Consider the following 17,627-nt stretch of genomic DNA (forward strand, 5'->3'; position numbering starts at 1 on the left):
TGCTCCACTTCCCATCCAGCTCCCTGCTTGTGGCCTGGGAAAGCTGTCAGGGACGGCCCAAGGCCTTGGGACCCTGCACCCGCGTGGGAGACCCCTATCAAGTGTTGTGGGCATCTGGAGTGTGAACCAGTAGGTGGGAGATCTCTCTGTGTCTGTGTGTTTCAAATAAATCAAGATTTAACAAGCATAATGATCCTAGGCGGTGCAGACTTCAGGTTCCTCACAGGAGGAGTATTCTCAGCTTGCCCAGGCAAACGGGTTCCTCCACCTGACCTGGCCCAGTGCCCGCCCCATCCTGACCTGGGTCTCGCCTCTGGCAAGTCTTCCTCTGCAGTGAACATCGCTGGGCCTCCTGTGGCCGGACAGGTGTGCCCGCGTTGGCCCTGGGCGGCGACAAGGGTGGATCTGAGAGAAAGAACAGGTTGGTTTGCCTGCAGTTCGGCTGTGCCTGACCCTTCCCCCTCGCTGCTTTCCAGGGGAGCTTTGGGGAGCAAGAGCGCAGGTCCTGTCAGATTTCATGGCTGCACCTCCTTGTGACGCTGGCACCCTGATTTTCCTCTAGCCATGCAGCCCTCCTCTTTCTTCCCCTCTCCCATCTCTGAGGCTTGGGACCACTGTAGCCAGCTCCCTGGAGGAGGAAGCATCCGGCTGTGCCCCGATCCAGCCTGCAGAGCAGGAATGGAAACACAGCCTCCTTGGAAATCACCACAGTGTTTCCTCTCCTGGCAGCAGCCCCGCCAACCCTGTGTGAGGTTCTTGTCAAGAGGAGACTTCTCAGAAAGCGGCTTGCCAGAAGTACCTCTTCCTCCATGCTTTGTGTGAATGACCGGTCTTGCGACACTATTTCCCCTCCATCTGTCAGCCACTCACACCTTCAGCTGTCCCCTGCAGGCATGCGCCACTGGGTCTTGGGTCTCCCTCCTGCCTTCACAGACACACCAGCTTTCCTGGAAGGGCAGTTAGGAATGCGACCTGGAGGCCAGCAGCGGTGGCCTGAGCACTCGGAGGGACGCCGCCCGGGCGTGGAGAGGTGTTGGGAGCTGACGCTGCGGTGGCTCCGCACGGCCCAGGGAGCAAACACTAGCTCAGGTGCGCGCATATCAGCAGCCTGAGGAACTCCAGACTGACTCTACCAGCGTCCGCAGCGGTGGGGTGCCCGTGGCACCTGCTGCCTTGGCTTCAGGGTCCAGCCAGAGAGAGAGAAAGGCCAGGTGTCTGTGTGTATGTTTAATGTGAGGCCTTGGGGTTTTAATTTGGATTCCATTAGATGATAAATATTGAAAACATAGAACTTGTGCAGTAAGACCAAGATTGTGTTTCTTTCTTTCATTATTATGAGAGTCCATAGGAGGATGGAAACCAGCTCCAAGGAGACTCTAAAAGAGCATTAGAGCAGTCAGCCCCCCCACAGCCGCCAGCAGGTGTGTGCAGTCAGGGCCATGGTGCCCACAGTGCCAGGACCGCCGGCCGCTCCCTGGGCAGGATCCTTTCGCGTTTCTAGGAACCTTGCTATGGCTTCTCTACAACTCACAAACTCACCAAGTGGCCCCTTGGTGCCTGTTTCAGTCTCATGGGAGTCGCCTCGGCACCTCAGCCTGCATGGGGTCCCTCAGCTGCTTGTGTCACCAGGGAGCCTTGTAGCTGGGCCTCTGTTAGTGAGCTCGGCCTCACCCAAGCACCTCCTGTGCCCCCTGCCCCGGGAGAGTCAAAGGAGTTGGAATGGAATGTGGCATCTGTGGTATGAGGCTGCCTGGCGCGGACCCCTGCCCTCTGTTCCTTCTTGCGGGAGCAGCGCCCCACCGCCGGGGATGTAGCCTCCCGCCCCTCTCCGACCTCAGCTCAAACACGGACGTCCACCCAGGGCTGGGTTACACAGGGCTACTGACGTAGGGACGCCACATCTACAGCCAACTCAGGGGCTTCCACCAGAACACACCTGTGTGTTCACTAGCCGATGGCGAGATGTGATCAGACACGAGGCTTCCTGTAGAGCAGGGGTCTGACTTCCTAGCAAGTAGCCACTGCTAAGACACCTCCTTTATGCTTCTGCCCTGACCCCACCCCATCAGCACCCAAGAGCCCTGAGTGTGGCTCTTGGGCTAGCTGTGTCTGGCGCCCTCACACAGAAAGCAGAAACGCAGTCCTGGAGCAGCAGGGCCCCTGCGGGATGAGGGGTGGGGAAGCTCAGGCCCAAGGCAGCTGTGTCCACCCCAAGCCAGGGAGTGGGTGGGCGGGGACTGACCCCCAACATGGCAGCGTCTATGGGGCACAGTGCCTCCGTGTGCACAGGGATAGGAGAAGGATGGGAGTGCATACGGAGGCTTCGGTCTGTGACAGGCTGGCCACGCAGCCATACTTCTCCACGCCCAAGATGCCATCGCTGTTGTCTGCATCCCTAGAACAACAAAAGGCTGCCAACAACAGCATGGCTCAATGCCACAACTCCACCATCGCCGTGAGCCCCAACGCATGACATGTTGCAATTGGGGATGTATGAGGGGTCTCACTGGCTGTGTGACCTTCAGTACATGTGACCTTCCGACAGGGCTGCCCCTGGGCCTCCCTGGTGTCCCCTGGGAACTGGGGAAAGGAGCCCAGCCCCAGGCGGCTGAGGATTGTCACTGACATGGCTGAGACCGAGTTAGCGCGGCCAGGTTTACCAGTGAGAACAGGAGCTAGGCGTCTCGGCCCACAGTGCCCTGGCACGCACTGGCAGACCAAGATTTGGTGGAATGAATCCACCCGAACTCAGAAGTGTGGCCCCTGGTCCACGTGGGGGATTTGGGTGTCAATTTACAGTGATCTGATCGGGGACCATGTTTTGGTGGGAACCTGGGCTTTTCTTCCACAAATGTTAAGACAGGCGGGGTGACCTGTTATGTTCTGAAACAGATGAATTTTATTTACTTGGGAGGCAGTTACAGGGCGAGATCCTGCACGTGCTAGTTCACCCCTCAAATGGTTAGAAGCCTGGGCTGGGCCGGCCCGAAGCCAGGAGCCTGGAACTCCGTCTGGGTCTCCCCCATGGGTGAAGGGGCCAGACCTGTGGGTGCACGTGGAGGACAAAACAGAACAGCGGCCTCCACCTTGTCCGCAGCTCTTACTGTTGGTCACTACTGCCCTGCCCCGCCAGACCCCGAGGCCCTTCCGAGACAAAGCCCGGTCCGTGCTGAGGTGGGGAACCTCAGGGCACGAGAGAGGCGGTCCACACCGCCTGGATGACTCTGTCCGATGGGAAGAGATCAAACGCCTTCATTCACCCGCCATCTCCGCCGAGCGACCTTCCCTGCACGTGGCGGTTAGTCAGGGCTCCAGGATGTCCCCCAGACGCCGGACTGCCGCTCCCCGGCCGCCTTCACAGCGAGTCAGGGCTGACTCAGGTGCGCGGCCGGCCGGCGTCCGCCTCCCGCGCCCTCGCCAGCCGGACGCCCGGCGCCTCCCGCGGGCAGCGAGCGCCACCTGCTGGTCGCTCTCCCGGCGGCGGCTGCGCATGCTCCCTCCTGCCGTCCGCCTCTCCCAGCTTCCTCCAGGCTTCTCGCGACATCCGCCCGGCGGCGGCCTGCCTCTCGCGAGAAGCGCCCATGGTCTCGCGGGACGCGCCTCGGCAGCCGGGCGCTCGGGGCGGCCCTGGCCGGCGGAGAAGAGTCGCATGTGTCGCTGGAGCTGGCGGTAGCGGCGGGGAGCGGAGGCGGCCGGGGGCTGTGCGACCGCCTGGGTAACGACCCCTCGCGCCTCCCCCGCGTCCCTGAAGCTCGTGGAGAGTGTGGGAGCGAGCTGAGGGGAAAGGGGGCCGGGCCGGGCGGCCCCGCACCCCCGGCCGCAGGGCCCCAGCGCTGACCCTGGGGGGCCGCCTCCGCCTCGGACCCGGGCACCCCCCCAGTGCCCTCCCGCCTCCTGCCCCTTCCTGCCCGGCCTGCTCCCCTCGCCCCCCGAGGCTCCGGCCGCCCCGCCCCCTGCCGTGCCCGGTCCTCGCTGCCCCTCCCTGGCGTGCGGCCGCCGCGCGCCCCTGCCTGCCGGGCTCGGAGCCTTCCTCCTCGGGTTTGCACGCTTCCCAAGGCCGCTTCACCCCAGACCTGTCGGCCACGCGTTCCCCCTCCTCACGCCCAGCCCCGGGGCTCAGCCACGCGCCCCCCCACCTCACCCCCAGTCTCAGGGCTCAGCCACGCTGCCCCCCACTGCACCCCCAGCCCCGGGGCTCAGCCACGCGCCCCCCCACCTCACCCATGCCCGTCTCCGGCTCCTGTACCCCATCGCCCTCATCCTGCCTGCCTGTCCACTCCTGACCCGTACATCAGGTGGATGCTCCCCTGTGGACAGCAGGCGCAGCTTTGGGCTGGAGAGCTTCGTGCAGGAGGAGGGGACGCGCCCCTGGCCGCAGCCCGCTCGGGGGCTCTGGGCGCGGAGGCGTGAAGTCAGGTGCTTTCCTTTGCCCACAGGCTTGGGCAATGGCTTCGGACATTTCTGAATCCGGAGGTGCCGACTGCCGAGGAGACCCCAGAAACAACGCCAAGCTGGACGGCGATTACCCGCTGCGCGTCCTGTACTGTGGAGGCAAGTGCGGGAGCGCGGCTGGGCTGGCCGTGACCCAGCCGGGGACCCCTACACACAGCCCGTCCCGTCGTAATTCTCTTGTTATTTGAAAGGCAGAGAGAGCTGAGACAATGGGTTCTGTCTGCTGGTTCTCTCCCCAAGTCTGGGTCTCCCACGTGCACGGCCTAGTGCTTGAGCCATGCCCTGCTGCCCCGGGGGGCGTTAGCAGAAGCCAGAGGCCGGGCCAGCAGGGGCCCTGGCGGTCGGTGCCCTGACCCCCAGCCCCAGGCCATTCTTGGGGTTGGCGGAGCCCTGATGGGGGTGTGGGCTGAGGGACTCCTCCAGCCAGTGTGATGGGGTCTTGCCCCTTGGCCTGGAGGGGCATTCCGTGCGGTGGGGTGGAAAGGGTTTTGTAAAGCCGGTGGGTGCAAGCAAGCAGCTTCCTGGGGGATCAGGCGGGGGCAGGCAGAAAGGGGTCTCAGGGAGGCGAGTGGTTAGGAAAGCTTGGCACCTACAGAGGGACGGGCACCTGTAGTTCGGGCAGTGGCTGCCCTAGAACTTGTCCGCCAATGGGACATTTTATTATGATTAGTGTGAGGTTACAGTCTGCTCTCGTGTACTGTATGTTCTAGCCTTACTAGTGTAGTAAGTATTAACACAGCTTCCATTTAATCACAGTGTTTTCCCTTGAGGAGCTCATGGACTTTTTTTTTGAAGATTTACTCATTTGTTTATTTAAAAGGTAGAACAATAGGGGGTGAGGAAAAAAAAGGAAGTTGCATCCACTGGGTCACCCTGCAAATGGCCACGTAGCCAGGCCCAGCTGAACGCCGGGGTCCGTCCTGCACAGCCATGTGGATGGGTCTGCTGCCTTTCCTGGGTCCAAAGCCAGGAGGCTGGGAGCAGGCTGCTGGCGCTGCAGGCGGTGGCTTGCCCTGCACCTTGCCAGGCCCTCAGTGAACTTTTTGAAGTTGTGTAACTTAATAGTTCAGGACAGAGGACAGCTGTTTGATAGGAGGTGGGAAGTTGTCGAGGAAGTGGAGTCGGACTTAAGCGGGAGACCAGGATAGGTAGGCTGGGTCGTTGCTGGGGAGACGCTGTACAGACCAAGGTTAAACCCTGGCCTGTGCTTTGCTGGTGCTGTGTGAGCTGGGGGACACGAGGGTCCCCTCAGAGACCCTGAGAGAGATGACGGGCATGGGGTGCGCTGGGGTGGAACACAGCGTCGCGGAGCGAGCATTGCACCTGCGCACCGAGACCCAGCTCGGAAGAGGGGGGAAGGGGGCTGGGCACGGAGCGGGCGGGTGGAGGTCACCCGTCTAAGGGAAGAGCTGAAGGCTGGAGGGCCGCCCTGCCTGGGACTCGGGCAGGGGGCTCCTTTCCCAGCTAGGGAATCGTGTCTCTTCCCACGGGGCAGCTGGTCAGGGCATGGCTGCAGACAGCTGCACAGTTGGGCCCAGGGGTATGTGACTGAGACCAGGAGAGAGAATGGCCGCAAAGACACCAGGGGGATCCTGCTGTCAGCAAGGTTGGTAACAATAAGATTCCTATTACACTTTTGATGAACTTATTTTTATGAAAGATTTGTTTATTTTTATTGGAAAGTCATATACAGAGAGGAGGAGAGACAGGGAGGAAGATCTTCTGTCTGCTGATTCACTCGCCAAGTGGCTGCAATGGGCAGAGCTGCACCAATCTGAAGTCAGGAGCCAGATCTCCCACGTGGGTGCAGGGTCCAAGACTGAGCCGTCTTCAACTGTTTTCCCAGACCACAAGCAGGGAGCTGGATGGGAAGTGGAGCTGCCTGGATTAGAACCGATAATATGGGATCCCAGCATGAACTTTAGCCACTAGGCTACTGTGCTGGGCCCATTTTTTGTGAATTTTAAAAAAAAAGAGCTCTATCTTGGCTGGCGTAATGGCTCAACTGACTAATCCTTCACCTACAAGTGCCAACATCGCATATGGTTGCTGATTCCTATTCTGGCTGCTTCACTTCCCATCCAGCTCCCTGCTTGTGGCCTGGAAGGGCAGTAGAGGATGGCCCAAAGCCTTGGTACCCTTAAACCCATGAGAGAGGCCTGGAGGACGCTCCGTGCTCCTGGCTTTAGATTGTCTCAGCTCTGGCCGTTGACAGCCACTTGAGGAGTGAACCAGCAGATAGAAGATCTTTCTGTAAATTTGCCTTTCCAATAAAAATGAATAAACCTTGGTTCTGGCACAGTGTTTCAGCGGACCAGTCCTCACTTGCGGGCACCAGGATCCCATGTGGCGCCGGTCCATGTGTCGGCTGCCTTGCTCCTCATCCAGCCCCTGCTGGGGCCTAGGAAAGCAGTCGAGGATCGGCCAGAGCACTCAACTCCAGGGTTCGCGGGGTGCCAGCGGCTCAGATGACCTGGAACCTTTGTGCCACACCGCTGGCCTTGGAGAGAATATCTGAATGCTAACAGCTGGTGGGAGTGAAGGACAGGGTCTCATTCCTGTGTCCTCAGGGCCGCGGGGCACCAGTGTGAGACAGACACTGTCGCAAGGGTCCTTTCTGTCCACTGGGCCCCGTCCGGCACAGCGCAGGCCTCCACTGGTGTGAAAATGCTTCTTAGGTGTAGCTGAAAACAGGGAGGTGGGCTTACCTAAGCCTGTTCCCGCGGCATTAGCGTTTCTTAGTGCTCCCTAGGAAAGGTGCTTGCACTGCTAGATCTGCGTCATGATGAGTCGACACTTTCCCAAGGCTTACAGTACTTAGCAGTCCCCGGTGCTGGGCTCAGCCCTGTGGTGGGCCGACACTGGCGAGTGGCCCTGGCTCTCCCTGCAGCCTACACAGCGTGCTGGGCTGCGACAACAGGGAGACACTGGTGACGGTGACAGCAGGATAGGAAGGAAGGGGCTGGGGCCCAAGGCGGGACAGAATGGGAGCGGGTCTCAGAGACATTGGGGCAGGAATTCAGAGGGACTGGCGCGCAAGGGCACAGGGCCACGGGCCAGACACGGAGTGTGAGTGGAGTCCCACGCCTTCCGGTTGGGTTGTCCTTCGGGATCCCTGAGGAAAAGCGGGAGTGTGACCTGGACCAAGCAGGGGCGAATGCCGTCTGTGGGTAACGCCGTCACGGCGGCTTTGACCCGAGAAGTTATCCGCAGGGGACCTGGCAGCAGGCTGCGAGCTGCGCACGGCTGGCTTACTGGCCAAGCCATGTTCTAAGCTTTCCTTATTGCTCGCTCTCTGTCCGATCCAACGTTGAGGGCTCCAGAGCGACGCTGATGGCCATTGCAAGAGAGGATGGAGGGCCAAACGTACCAGCTGCGGCCACCTGGGGAGGGAATCAGCAGATAGAAGATCTTCCTCTCTGTTTCTCTTTTTGTCTGTAAATCTTTCTTTCCAGTAAAAATAAATACATCTTTGAAAAAAAAAAAATGAAAGTATGTTGGCGAGAATGTGGTAGGGAAAGTGCTGCTGGAATGCGCAGGTGTGTGAGTTGAATAAAGAGCAATCAGAAGAAATGACTAGCTCCATTCAGACCTTGTTGCATACGGGGTTATTTCATTTATCTTCGTTTCAGACCCACTGAAAAAGCTATGATGAGGTGTGGAAGATACGAGATAGTCTGGTTTAATGTGGTTTAACAGACAAGTCAGCTGAGCAGTCACCTGCCTTTAGAAGAGAACTATTTAGGACCCAGTGCAGTAGCCTAGTGGCTAAATCCTCACCTTGCACATGCCAGGATCCCCTATGGGCACCAGTTCACATCCCGGCCCAAAGCCTTGGGAGACGCAGAAGCAGCTCCTGGCTCCTGGCTTTGGATTGGCTCAGCTCCAGCCGTTGTGGCCACTTGGGGAGTGAACCAGCAGACAGGAGATTTTTTGTTTCTCCTTCTCTCTATAAATCTGCCTTTCCAATAAAATAAATAAATCTTTTTAAAAAAATTAAAACTGTATCATTCTTCTTAGAACTATTTATTTGAAAGAGGGAGAAGTTTTCCGTTTGCTGGTTTACTCTCCAGATGGCTGTGGGTGCGGGAACTGGGCCGAGCAGGGGCCAGGAGCCTCTTCTGGGTCTGCTGCAGGGGTGCAGGGCCCAGGACTTGGGCCGTCCGCTGCTCTCAGGCACGGTGCAGGAGCTGGGTGAGGGGAGCAGCCGGGACTGCAGCCAGCACCGCTGCAGGGAGCAGGTGCCAGCAGCAACGGCTTTCCCTGTGACACCTGGGGGCTGGCCCGACTCGGTGTCCCTTCCCTCAAATTTTATAATAGCGGTACTCAAAAATGTCAGGAAAGCGGCAGTGGAGTAGTCATTAACTAGAAAAGGAGCGATGAGCCCTTTGTGTTCGTGTTTAATATTTATGATCTTTTCTCTTCCTTCCCCAGTCTGTTCGTTACCAACAGAGGTAAGTCATTTTGATATCTGTTTTTTCTTCCTTTCAGCTTCTGTGTTTTCAAGTCGTTCTTGAATGTAAAACTAGATTGAGAACTAGAGGCCCTTCTAGCTAGAGTTTCAACCTTTTATAATTTTAGACTCATTTTATGGTCTCAAATTCTTTTCTTTGGACTTTGAGTTACATATGTACACCTTTTTTATTTTGCTGCATGCCTTGAAATTCATGAATAGTCAGCTGGGGAGATGAGAGTAACCTGAGAGCCAGAATCCATGTGTGAGTGTAGGGGAGAAGGCAGGCGTGAAGGCGCTCAGAGTGGCCGTCCTGGAGGAGGAGGCAGGCGTGGAGGCACTCAGAGTCATCCTGGGGGAGGAAGCGTTGTCTGCCTGCTGCGGCGCCCTGTACCTGAGGGGGAAGCAGGCTGCCCCGGGAGGCGGCGTCTAACCCTTCTGCACTCACCACTTCGCGCTGGGCGCCCCATGACATAAGGGCTCAGCAGGCAGCGGTCAGCCTTACCATTCCTTATATAGAAAATACAGAAAGTGGTTTGGTGAGGGTGTGTTGGTTACGGATGCTTTGTGGTGACTCTCCCCTGTCCCCTGCCAGTACTGTGAGTACATGCCTGATGTGGCCAAATGTAGACAGTGGCTGGAGAAGAATTTTCCAAACGAATTCGCAAAGATCACCGTAGGTAAGAACATCTTCTTTCATCAACTTGTACCTGAAGTGAATGCGTAGATGGCGTGGTTTAAAGGCTTGGACGTTGTCCTTCAGCAGGACGTTGAAGAATAATGTTAAACTCTGTAAAACTTCAAGTTTTCTGAGACACTGTGGGTCCAAGTATTGACTTATTTAAAAAAGTGGCTGGGTCCAGTGCAGTAGTCTAGTGGCTAAAGTTCTGACTTTACATGTGCTGGGATCCCAAATGGTGCCATTTCTAATCCTGGCTGTTCCATTTCCCAACCACCTCCCTGCTTGTGGCCTGGAAAAGCAGTGGAGAATGGCCCAAATCCTTGGGACCCTGTACCCGGGTGGGAGACCCAGAAAGCAGGCAGCCAGCCATCCCTAACTGCCCTCCCAGGCCCCAAACAGGGAGCTGGAGGGGAGGTGGAGCAGCTGGGACTCACAGTGGCGCTGAGGCGGGGTGGTGATCCACAGTGTGGGCCCAGGGCTGCACCTCGTGAGGGCGCCTTCGTAGGCCAGGTCCTCACTGTGACAGTGACGTGACGAGCTGCCAGAGGATCTGGGCAGAAGAACAATGTCAGCATGGTATTTCTGCGGTCCCTTCGCTGTGTGAGTAAATAGGGGAGCCAGCGTTGTGGCCGAGCAGCGAAGCCACTGCCTGCACTGCCGGCATCCCAAATGGGCGCTAGTTCAGGGCTGGTGATGGCCGCTGCAGTGCCACAGGCCGAGCTGGGTCTTGGGCTTGAGCACCGCTGGGGTGCCCGGCGTGGACTCAGACCTCCGCCTGTGGCCCGGCTCCCCAGTGGACACCCGGAAGGCAGCCGGTCATGGCTCCGGGACGCGGTCCCTGCCACCAGCTGGGAGTCCTGGATGAGCTCCTGGCTTCTGGCGTGGCCTGCCCCACTTGCGCCCATTGAAGCGATTTGGAAGTAAACCAGAGGATGGTTGGTCTCTGACTTTCAGATTAAATAACATAAATAAATAAGTAAGTTAATAAATGAATAAATATACATGAAAGGAAAACACGACTTTATCCTGTAGCTGGAATTGGAGAAGAGGAGGTGGAGGAAAGGAACAGGCTACTGTGTTGTGTGCTGCGTCCTCGCCCTCACATGCCACAGCTCGGCCTCGGTCGCCGTCCCCGCCGCCCCCTCCGTCCCCTCCGTCCCCGCCGTCCCCTCCGTCCCCGCCGCCCCCGCCGTCCCTGCCATCCCCTGGGTGTGAGCAGGGATGTGGTGGTGAGGTGTCACTTGCCACACGCCATGCTCACTTGCTGGTGCTCACAGTGCTGTATTTATATGTGAAACTGCTTTCCTTAATGTTGGTATGAAATGATGTTGATGCTTTTGAATTTCACTTTTCTCTAGAAAATTCACCCAAACAAGAAGCTGGAATCACTGAGGGTCAAGGCACTGCAGGGGAGGAAGAGGAGAAGAAAAAGCAGAAGAGAGGTGAGGTCGGCGTTTCGTTCACGCGCCTTCCCTGTGAGGGAGGGCCACGATGGAGGAGCGGGCCGCCCGTGGGTGGCACGTTCTCAGGGCGTCACTGGGTTGGTGCAGTTTGCACTTCATGCGGAAAACCTGCTTGCTTGCCCGGAGTGGTGTGAAAGCGGGCAGCCAGCCGTCCCGCGTGTGCCGTGCACGGGTGGGCTCGGGTGCTCGCGGAGCACCGCCGGAAGCTTGCACAGCTGCTGGGCGTCCTGGGCCTGCTCGTCCCGACGCGCTGCCCAAGCTCCGCATCCTGTCCCTGCCTTTCTCTTCATCGGCAGTCTCCCTTTTTATTCAAATTAGCATACCAGTGTTTTCAAGACTTTGCACATTTAAAAGAAAGAAGTTCCCCAAAGCCCTCTTTACCTCCCCCTGCCCTTGGCTTTTGAGCTGGCTTGTGTGGCAGCCCTCTCACCCCCTTTCTCTCCTGGGGCTCCCTGCTCCCTGCGTGTGCTCCCCAATCCCAGCACTCCTCCCAGGCTGGCCGTTTCTGTCCCAGGCCCCGCATCGTCTCCCTGGATCACTGTCCCGTCCCTGCCTTGCCACCTCCACCGTACCCTGAAAATCCTCACATCTACTGCTGGACCAGGGTGGGCTCCCTGGAAGTGTGCCTGCCCTCGGACACCTCAAATGTGGCACTTGCAAAGTGGAGCTTGCCAGTGCCCATCCGACTCGGCATCCTCGATTTTCCTTGTTTGCCAGTGTGGCCTGGTTTCTAAGCCCCGGCTGAGCCTGTCACCGGCCGAGGTGTCTCTCTTTCCCCCACTTCGTCCTTGGTTCCCTTCCTCTGCCTCGTTCCTCCCTGTCACCATCGCATTGGCTGAGATTTTGGTGAAGGCAAGAGCCTTCCCGTGGGCCTGCAGTTGGCTGTTGTCTTCACACCTCACCCTCCACATGGCAGAAACCTTGCAACGCCTCCCTGTGGCTGCCTCGTTCCTTTCCGGCCTTTCGGGCAGTCTTCCCTTCTTCCCAACTGTCAGATACCAAAACTTGGTGTGCTCGTCCCTAAGTGACTAGGCCATCTCCGTCTCTTCTGGCACCTGCTCCGTTGCCGGAAGCACCTTCACTCAAGGCGCGTGTGGTTGCTGAATGCAGTCCCTTGTCTCTTTCCCTGGAGTGTCCTTCCTTGGACGTGTCCAGCGCTTCTGTCCTCCTGGATGTGGCTGTGTTTAGGGAGCGGGGTCAGTCGTCCTTGGCAAGCCAAGCTGGTTCCTTGTCCTTGGGTCTCTGGCAGGCGTCAGGATGCTGTGCTGTCTCTGGGCTCCCGCTGCTGGACCGCGAGTCCCCGCAGCGACTGTGTGTGCTCAGCCCTTAATGCGGCCCGGGGCAGCCACGCAGCATGTTCTCAGTGGGTCCATGCTTGTGGGGTTTTGGGGTTTTGGATTTTTTATTTGTTTTGGTAGTTAAGAGGAAAAGAAATTAAACCTTTTGAAAATTAGCAATTTAAAAATGTAATATTCTTGGGCCCAGCGGCGTGGCCTAGCGGGTAAAGTCCTCACCTTGAACATGCCAGGATCCCACATGGGCGCCAGTTCTAATCCCGGCAGCTCCGCTTCCCATCCAGCTCCCTGCTGTGGCCTAGGAAGGCAGTGGAGGACGGCCCAATGCTTGGGGATCCTGCTCCCACGTGGGAGACCTGGAGGAAGTTCCTGGCTCCTGGCTTCGGATCGGCGCAGCTCCGGCCGTAGCACTCACTTGGGGAGTGAATCATCAGACGGAAGATCTTCCTCTCTGTCCCTCCTCCTCTCTGTATATCTGACTTTGTAATAAAAATAAATAATTAAATCTTTAAAAAACATATATAATATTCTTTACTGATTTAAAAAGAAAGTAACCCTAAACTGTTTCTTGCTGAAGGTGGAAGAGGTCAGATAAAACAAAAGAAGAAGACGGTGCCGCAGCGGGTGACGATAGCTAAAATCCCCAGGGCGAAGAAGAAGTACGTGACCAGGGTGTGCGGCCTCGCGACCTTCGGTGAGTGCAGGCTGAAGTGTGTTCAGAATGCGTTTAGTTATTCTTATTGAAAAGTCAGATTTATAGACAGAAGGAGACAGAGAAATATCTGTCTGCTGATTCATTCCCCAAGTGGCCACGTCTGGAGCTGAACTAATCCAAAGCCAGGAGCCAGAAGCTTTTTCCTGGCCTCCCACGTGGGTGCAGGATCTCAAGGCCTTGGGCCGTCCTCCACTGCTTTCTCAGGCCACAGGCAGGGAGCTGGATGGGAAGTGGAGCATCCAGGATACCAGTCATATGGGATCCCGGCACATACAAAGCGAGGGTTTTTGCCACTAGGCTACTGCACCAGACCCCCACAGGTCTTTTTTGCAAAGACAATGCAAAATGCATGTTTTGGAGAAGTTGAAAATCTTTTTTGTTAGGGGGACTCGTAACTTTTCCCTTTGTGGATTTCTGCTTGGGCACCTGAGGAGGGCTGAGTGGGATGTGCGCGCTGTGCCCAGGGGTGTTACTGTCCTCTGTGGGCGTAGTGGCAGCACAGCCCGTCTCCAGTGGGCATGGCGGCCAAGGAGGGGGGTGAGGCCGGGGGACACGCATGACAACAGTCCCTGGACCACGCTGACAGTACTGAGGTCTGCTCTGCTGTGCGTCTGTTCCAGAAGGAATTTTATTGCTGCTCAGAAGTGTTCCGGCCTTGGTGCTGGCCTTACTGTAGTCGGGAGTGCGGCGCTGTCTGCGTGCACTGAACTGTTACTGCTTTGGAAACTTACTGTAATTGCTGAGACCTGTTTGTGGCCGTCGTAATCACCATTCCAGAAGCAAAACCTGTTCCCACCGTCTGTTAATGCGGCTCAGGTTTCAGAATGAAATAATGTCTTGGGTTGCAGCTACAGTCGTGTTCTTTCTGTTTTTAAAACCACAACAGAACTCGATCTGAAAGAAGCACAGAGGTTTTTTGCGCAGAAGTTCTCGTGTGGCGCCTCTGTCACGGGGGAGGACGAGATCATCATCCAGGGGGACTTCACCGACGACATCATCGACGTCATCCAGGAGAGATGGCCGGAGGTGAGTGCCGGCCGCGCCGGGCGTTTCCGTAGTGACAGGGTTTCCGTCTCTGACGTCACAGTTCCTGAAGCGCAATTGTCTGTGTTTTTTAGGTGGATGATGACAGTATCGAAGATCTTGGAGAAGTAAAGAAGTGACTTTTGAAAGCTTGTCTATATTTAATGATCTGAACTGAGAATTGATATGGCCAAAGGGAGAGAGGCCTTTTAAAGTGTATTTATCCTACAGTCAGACTGTAGACTACCTTCGTTGCCAGCGTTTTCACTGTTCCGTACGAGGCTGCTCGTTTTTTTATTGCCAAAGTCTAATGATCAAGGGAGACTGTCATGCTGATGCATGAAATAGAGTTAGTCCAATAAAAAATTCTGGTCATTTGGTACTGACTTTTCTTTGTCCTTTCAGCTTTCAATTTTTGGAAAAACACTGTATACTTCTTTGCAGGAAACGTTCTGTTGATGGTTTTACTGATCTGAAACTGGGTGGTTTTTTTAAAAAGAACTTGACCCTGGCTTGCCTGCCAGTAGTGTATCTCCTGGCTTCTTAGTTGGACAGTTTTGAAGTGAGTGGGATTCTGGTAGACTTGCAATTGAACTTGCCTTCGTTGCCGTTGCTATCCGCTGCTGGACCTCGTGGCATGTCCCAGGTAGGAGCTTTTCAGTCCAGTCAGGAGACACCTGCACTCACTGCTTACAGCCTTAAGAGCCCGTGTCCCGTGGGGATGGAGGCCCCGGCTGCCGTGCCGTGTCCCGTGTGGCCCGAGGCCCTGGCCGCCGTGCGGTGTCCCGTGGGGACGGAGGCCCCGGCCGCCGTGCGGTGTCCCGTGTGGGCAGGGGCCCCGGCCGCCGTGCGGTGTCCTTGTTGGAACTTGGGATGATTGTGCATCACAATGTTACTTGCAATATGAGAAAATCGCAAGTGATATCAAATGAAGAGCTGTGCAGTGTTCAAGAAGCAGTGGCGCTTTGCGTGCTAAACATTTACACGTCTGTCTAAGAATCCTATTTTGCCAGAATCCATGGATGCAGAGAGTTCAGTTGATCTTCATTTAAGAGAGGGCAGTAATTCTTGTTCTTGCTGTACGTCATGTGGATAAGATTCTCCTAATTTAAAAAAAAAATACATTGCACTTAGTGTCCAGTTTGGGAAAACCACCGGAAGCATGACTTCCATGATAGTTTTAAAATGAGAGCATTTTTCTTGAAAGATTTACTTATTTTTGGAAAGATAGAAGAAAAGGGGGTGTGATGGCTCAACTGGCTGATCCTCTACCTGCAAGTTCTGGGACCCCATAGGGGTGCCAGTTCATACCCAGCTGCTCCACTTCCCGTCCAGCTCCCTGCCTGGTCTGGGAAAGCCTTGAGACCCTGCACCTGCATGGGTGACCTGGAAGAAGCTCCTGGCTCCTGGCTTCAGATCAGCTCAGCACTGGCCATTGCAGCCACTTGGGGAGTGAATCAGCGAATGGAAAATCTTTTTTGTGTCTCCTCTCTGAAAATCTGCCTTTCCATGAAAAATAAATAAATCTTTTTAAAAAAGAAATGCATTTATGAATTTAAAACTGTTAGGTGCTGACTGAAGATTTGTGGTATTTTAAATTGTATAGGCACCTTTATGAGATTTAGAATCCATGAAGCCGTTGTTTATTGTCATGAAAATAAAAAATTTAAATGGATTTTTTTTTCAAATAAAGTCTTAGATAAAAGTGTGCAATCAAGTGTGAGTTGTAAAGTTCTGTGGTAACTGGTGAATGAGGTCAGCCAGTGAGGCAGAAGTGTCTGGGATCCGTGCTGTGTGCGTGTGTCTTGCTGCTGGGAACCGTGCTGTGCCTGCGCTCCCAATCAGGCCACACAGCCAGCCATGGATGTTACAGCAGGAACATGGAGGGTTTGTCCTTGTGTGGAACATGTGTGGGCCTGATCTTTAAATGTACATAGGGGAGGGCCCGGCGTGGTGGCGCAGTGGTTAAGGTCCTCGCCTTGCACGCCCAGGATCCCATATGGGCGCCGGTTCTATCCCGGCAGCCCCGCTTCCCTTCCAGCTCCCTGCCTGTGGCCTGGGAAAGCAGTCAAGAACCGCGAAAAGTCTTGGGACTCTACATACACACGGGAGACCCGGAAGAGGCTCCTGGCTTCGGATTGGCATAGTATCGGCCGTTGCGCTCACTTGGGGAGTGAATCATCGGAGGGAAGATCTTCCTCTCTGTCTCTCCTCTCTGTATATCCGCCTTTCCAATAAAAAAAAATACTAAAAATAAATCTTTAAAAAAAATGTACATATGGGAGCAGGCATTTAGCCTCCTAGGTAGGACACCAGCATCCTACACCGAATTCTGTAATCAGCTTCCACTCCAGCTCATGGTTCCAGCTTCCCGCCCATTCAGACCTGGCAGGCAGTGTTCTTGGCTGAAGTGTTCATGGTTGGGTTCCTGCAGCTCTTTTCTTTTTTCATTGGAAAGGCAGATAAGATTTACAGAGAGAAGGAAAGATTTTCCTTCAAGTGGTTCACTCTTCAAACACCACAACAGCTGAGCTGATCCAAACGCAAGAGCTTGTTCTGGGTCTCCCACGCGGGTGCAGGGTGCCAAGGCTTTGGGCCGTCCTCCACTGCTTTCCCAGGCCACAAGCAGGGAGCTGGATGGGAAGTGGAGCAGCCAGGACATGAGTGGACACCTGTATGGGATCCAAGCACTGAACAACACGAGGATTTCGTCATTGAGCCCTCGTTCCAGGAGGCCTGGAAAGCACTCGTGGCTTTGGCTGCCAGCCCCAGCTCAGCTGGGAGTAAGCCACCTGGGAACCCCCTTGGCTTTTTCCCTCTGCCCTTCAGAATAAAGTACAGCATACTTTAACATCTGTTCAGAATGTGTGGATGGTGAAGGCAGATCATCTGGTATGGCATGTGTTGATGAAGATGCTGGCGGTGCCTGGTCCATGCGCACCGAGGCCGGCAGCCTGCTTCTAGTGCACACCCAGGGAGCCACCCTACTTAAAATATGCTGATAGAGGACCCAGTGCAGTGGTCTAGTGGCTAAAGTCCTCACCTTGAATGTGCCAAGAACCCATATGGGCACGGGTTCTAATCCTGGCAGCTCCACTTCCCATCCAGCTCCCTGCTTGTGGCCTGGGAAAGCAGCAACCCTGAGCCCTTGGGATGCTGCACCTGTGTGAGAGACCCGGAAGTTCCTGGCAGCAGATGGAAGATTTCTGCCTGTTAAATACACACCTGTGGGAGTGGACCTAAAATGCTGGCCATTTTTATTTGTACCTACTCATTCTTATTACACTTTATTACTACTTGCCAACATAAGAAATTTAAACTTTATTTCCTTTTTAAAAAATTATTTGAAAAGCAGAAACACAGAGGAGTCTTTCATATGCAGGTTCACGCTCCAACTGGCTGCAACATCCAGCGCTGGGCCAGGCCTCTGCCAGGAGCCAGGAGCTCCCTCTTGGCGATTCCCCGTGGCAGGGGCCCAAGCACCTGAGCCGTCGTGTACCGACAGGGGAACCGGACCCACGGCTCCGCGGCCGGGACAGCCAGG

At 55.8% G+C, this 17,627-nt stretch overlaps 1 protein-coding gene across 1 annotated transcript; it reads left to right on the forward strand.

Moving 5' to 3' along the window:
* The first annotated feature begins 3,605 nt into the window (after positions 1–3,605).
* Positions 3,606–14,470, forward strand: DENR (density regulated re-initiation and release factor). Its single transcript, XM_040987079.1, has 8 exons — positions 3,606–3,715; positions 4,437–4,551; positions 8,887–8,906; positions 9,501–9,585; positions 10,946–11,029; positions 12,923–13,039; positions 13,947–14,086; positions 14,179–14,470. The coding sequence occupies exons 2-8, from the start codon at positions 4,446–4,448 to the stop codon at positions 14,221–14,223; spliced, it is 597 nt and encodes a 198-aa protein (XP_040843013.1). The 5' UTR covers positions 3,606–3,715; positions 4,437–4,445; the 3' UTR covers positions 14,224–14,470.
* Positions 14,471–17,627: the final 3,157 nt, after the last annotated feature.

The sequence above is a fragment of the Ochotona curzoniae genome, unplaced genomic scaffold (assembly GCF_017591425.1).
Source record: "Ochotona curzoniae isolate NIBS_2020 unplaced genomic scaffold, NIBS_Ocur_1.0 contig_46, whole genome shotgun sequence".
Lineage (NCBI taxonomy): Eukaryota > Metazoa > Chordata > Mammalia > Lagomorpha > Ochotonidae > Ochotona > Ochotona curzoniae.

Bases quoted from the DNA above. Each gene is read 5' to 3' on its own strand.
- DENR (XM_040987079.1), top strand. From the start codon at position 4,446: ATGGCTTCGGACATTTCTGAATCCGGAGGTGCCGACTGCCGAGGAGAC. The intron at 13,040-13,946 runs GTGAGTGCAGGC...AAACCACAACAG, and splicing joins GTGCGGCCTCGCGACCTTCG to AACTCGATCTGAAAGAAGCA. The intron at 14,087-14,178 runs GTGAGTGCCGGC...TGTGTTTTTTAG, and splicing joins TCCAGGAGAGATGGCCGGAG to GTGGATGATGACAGTATCGA.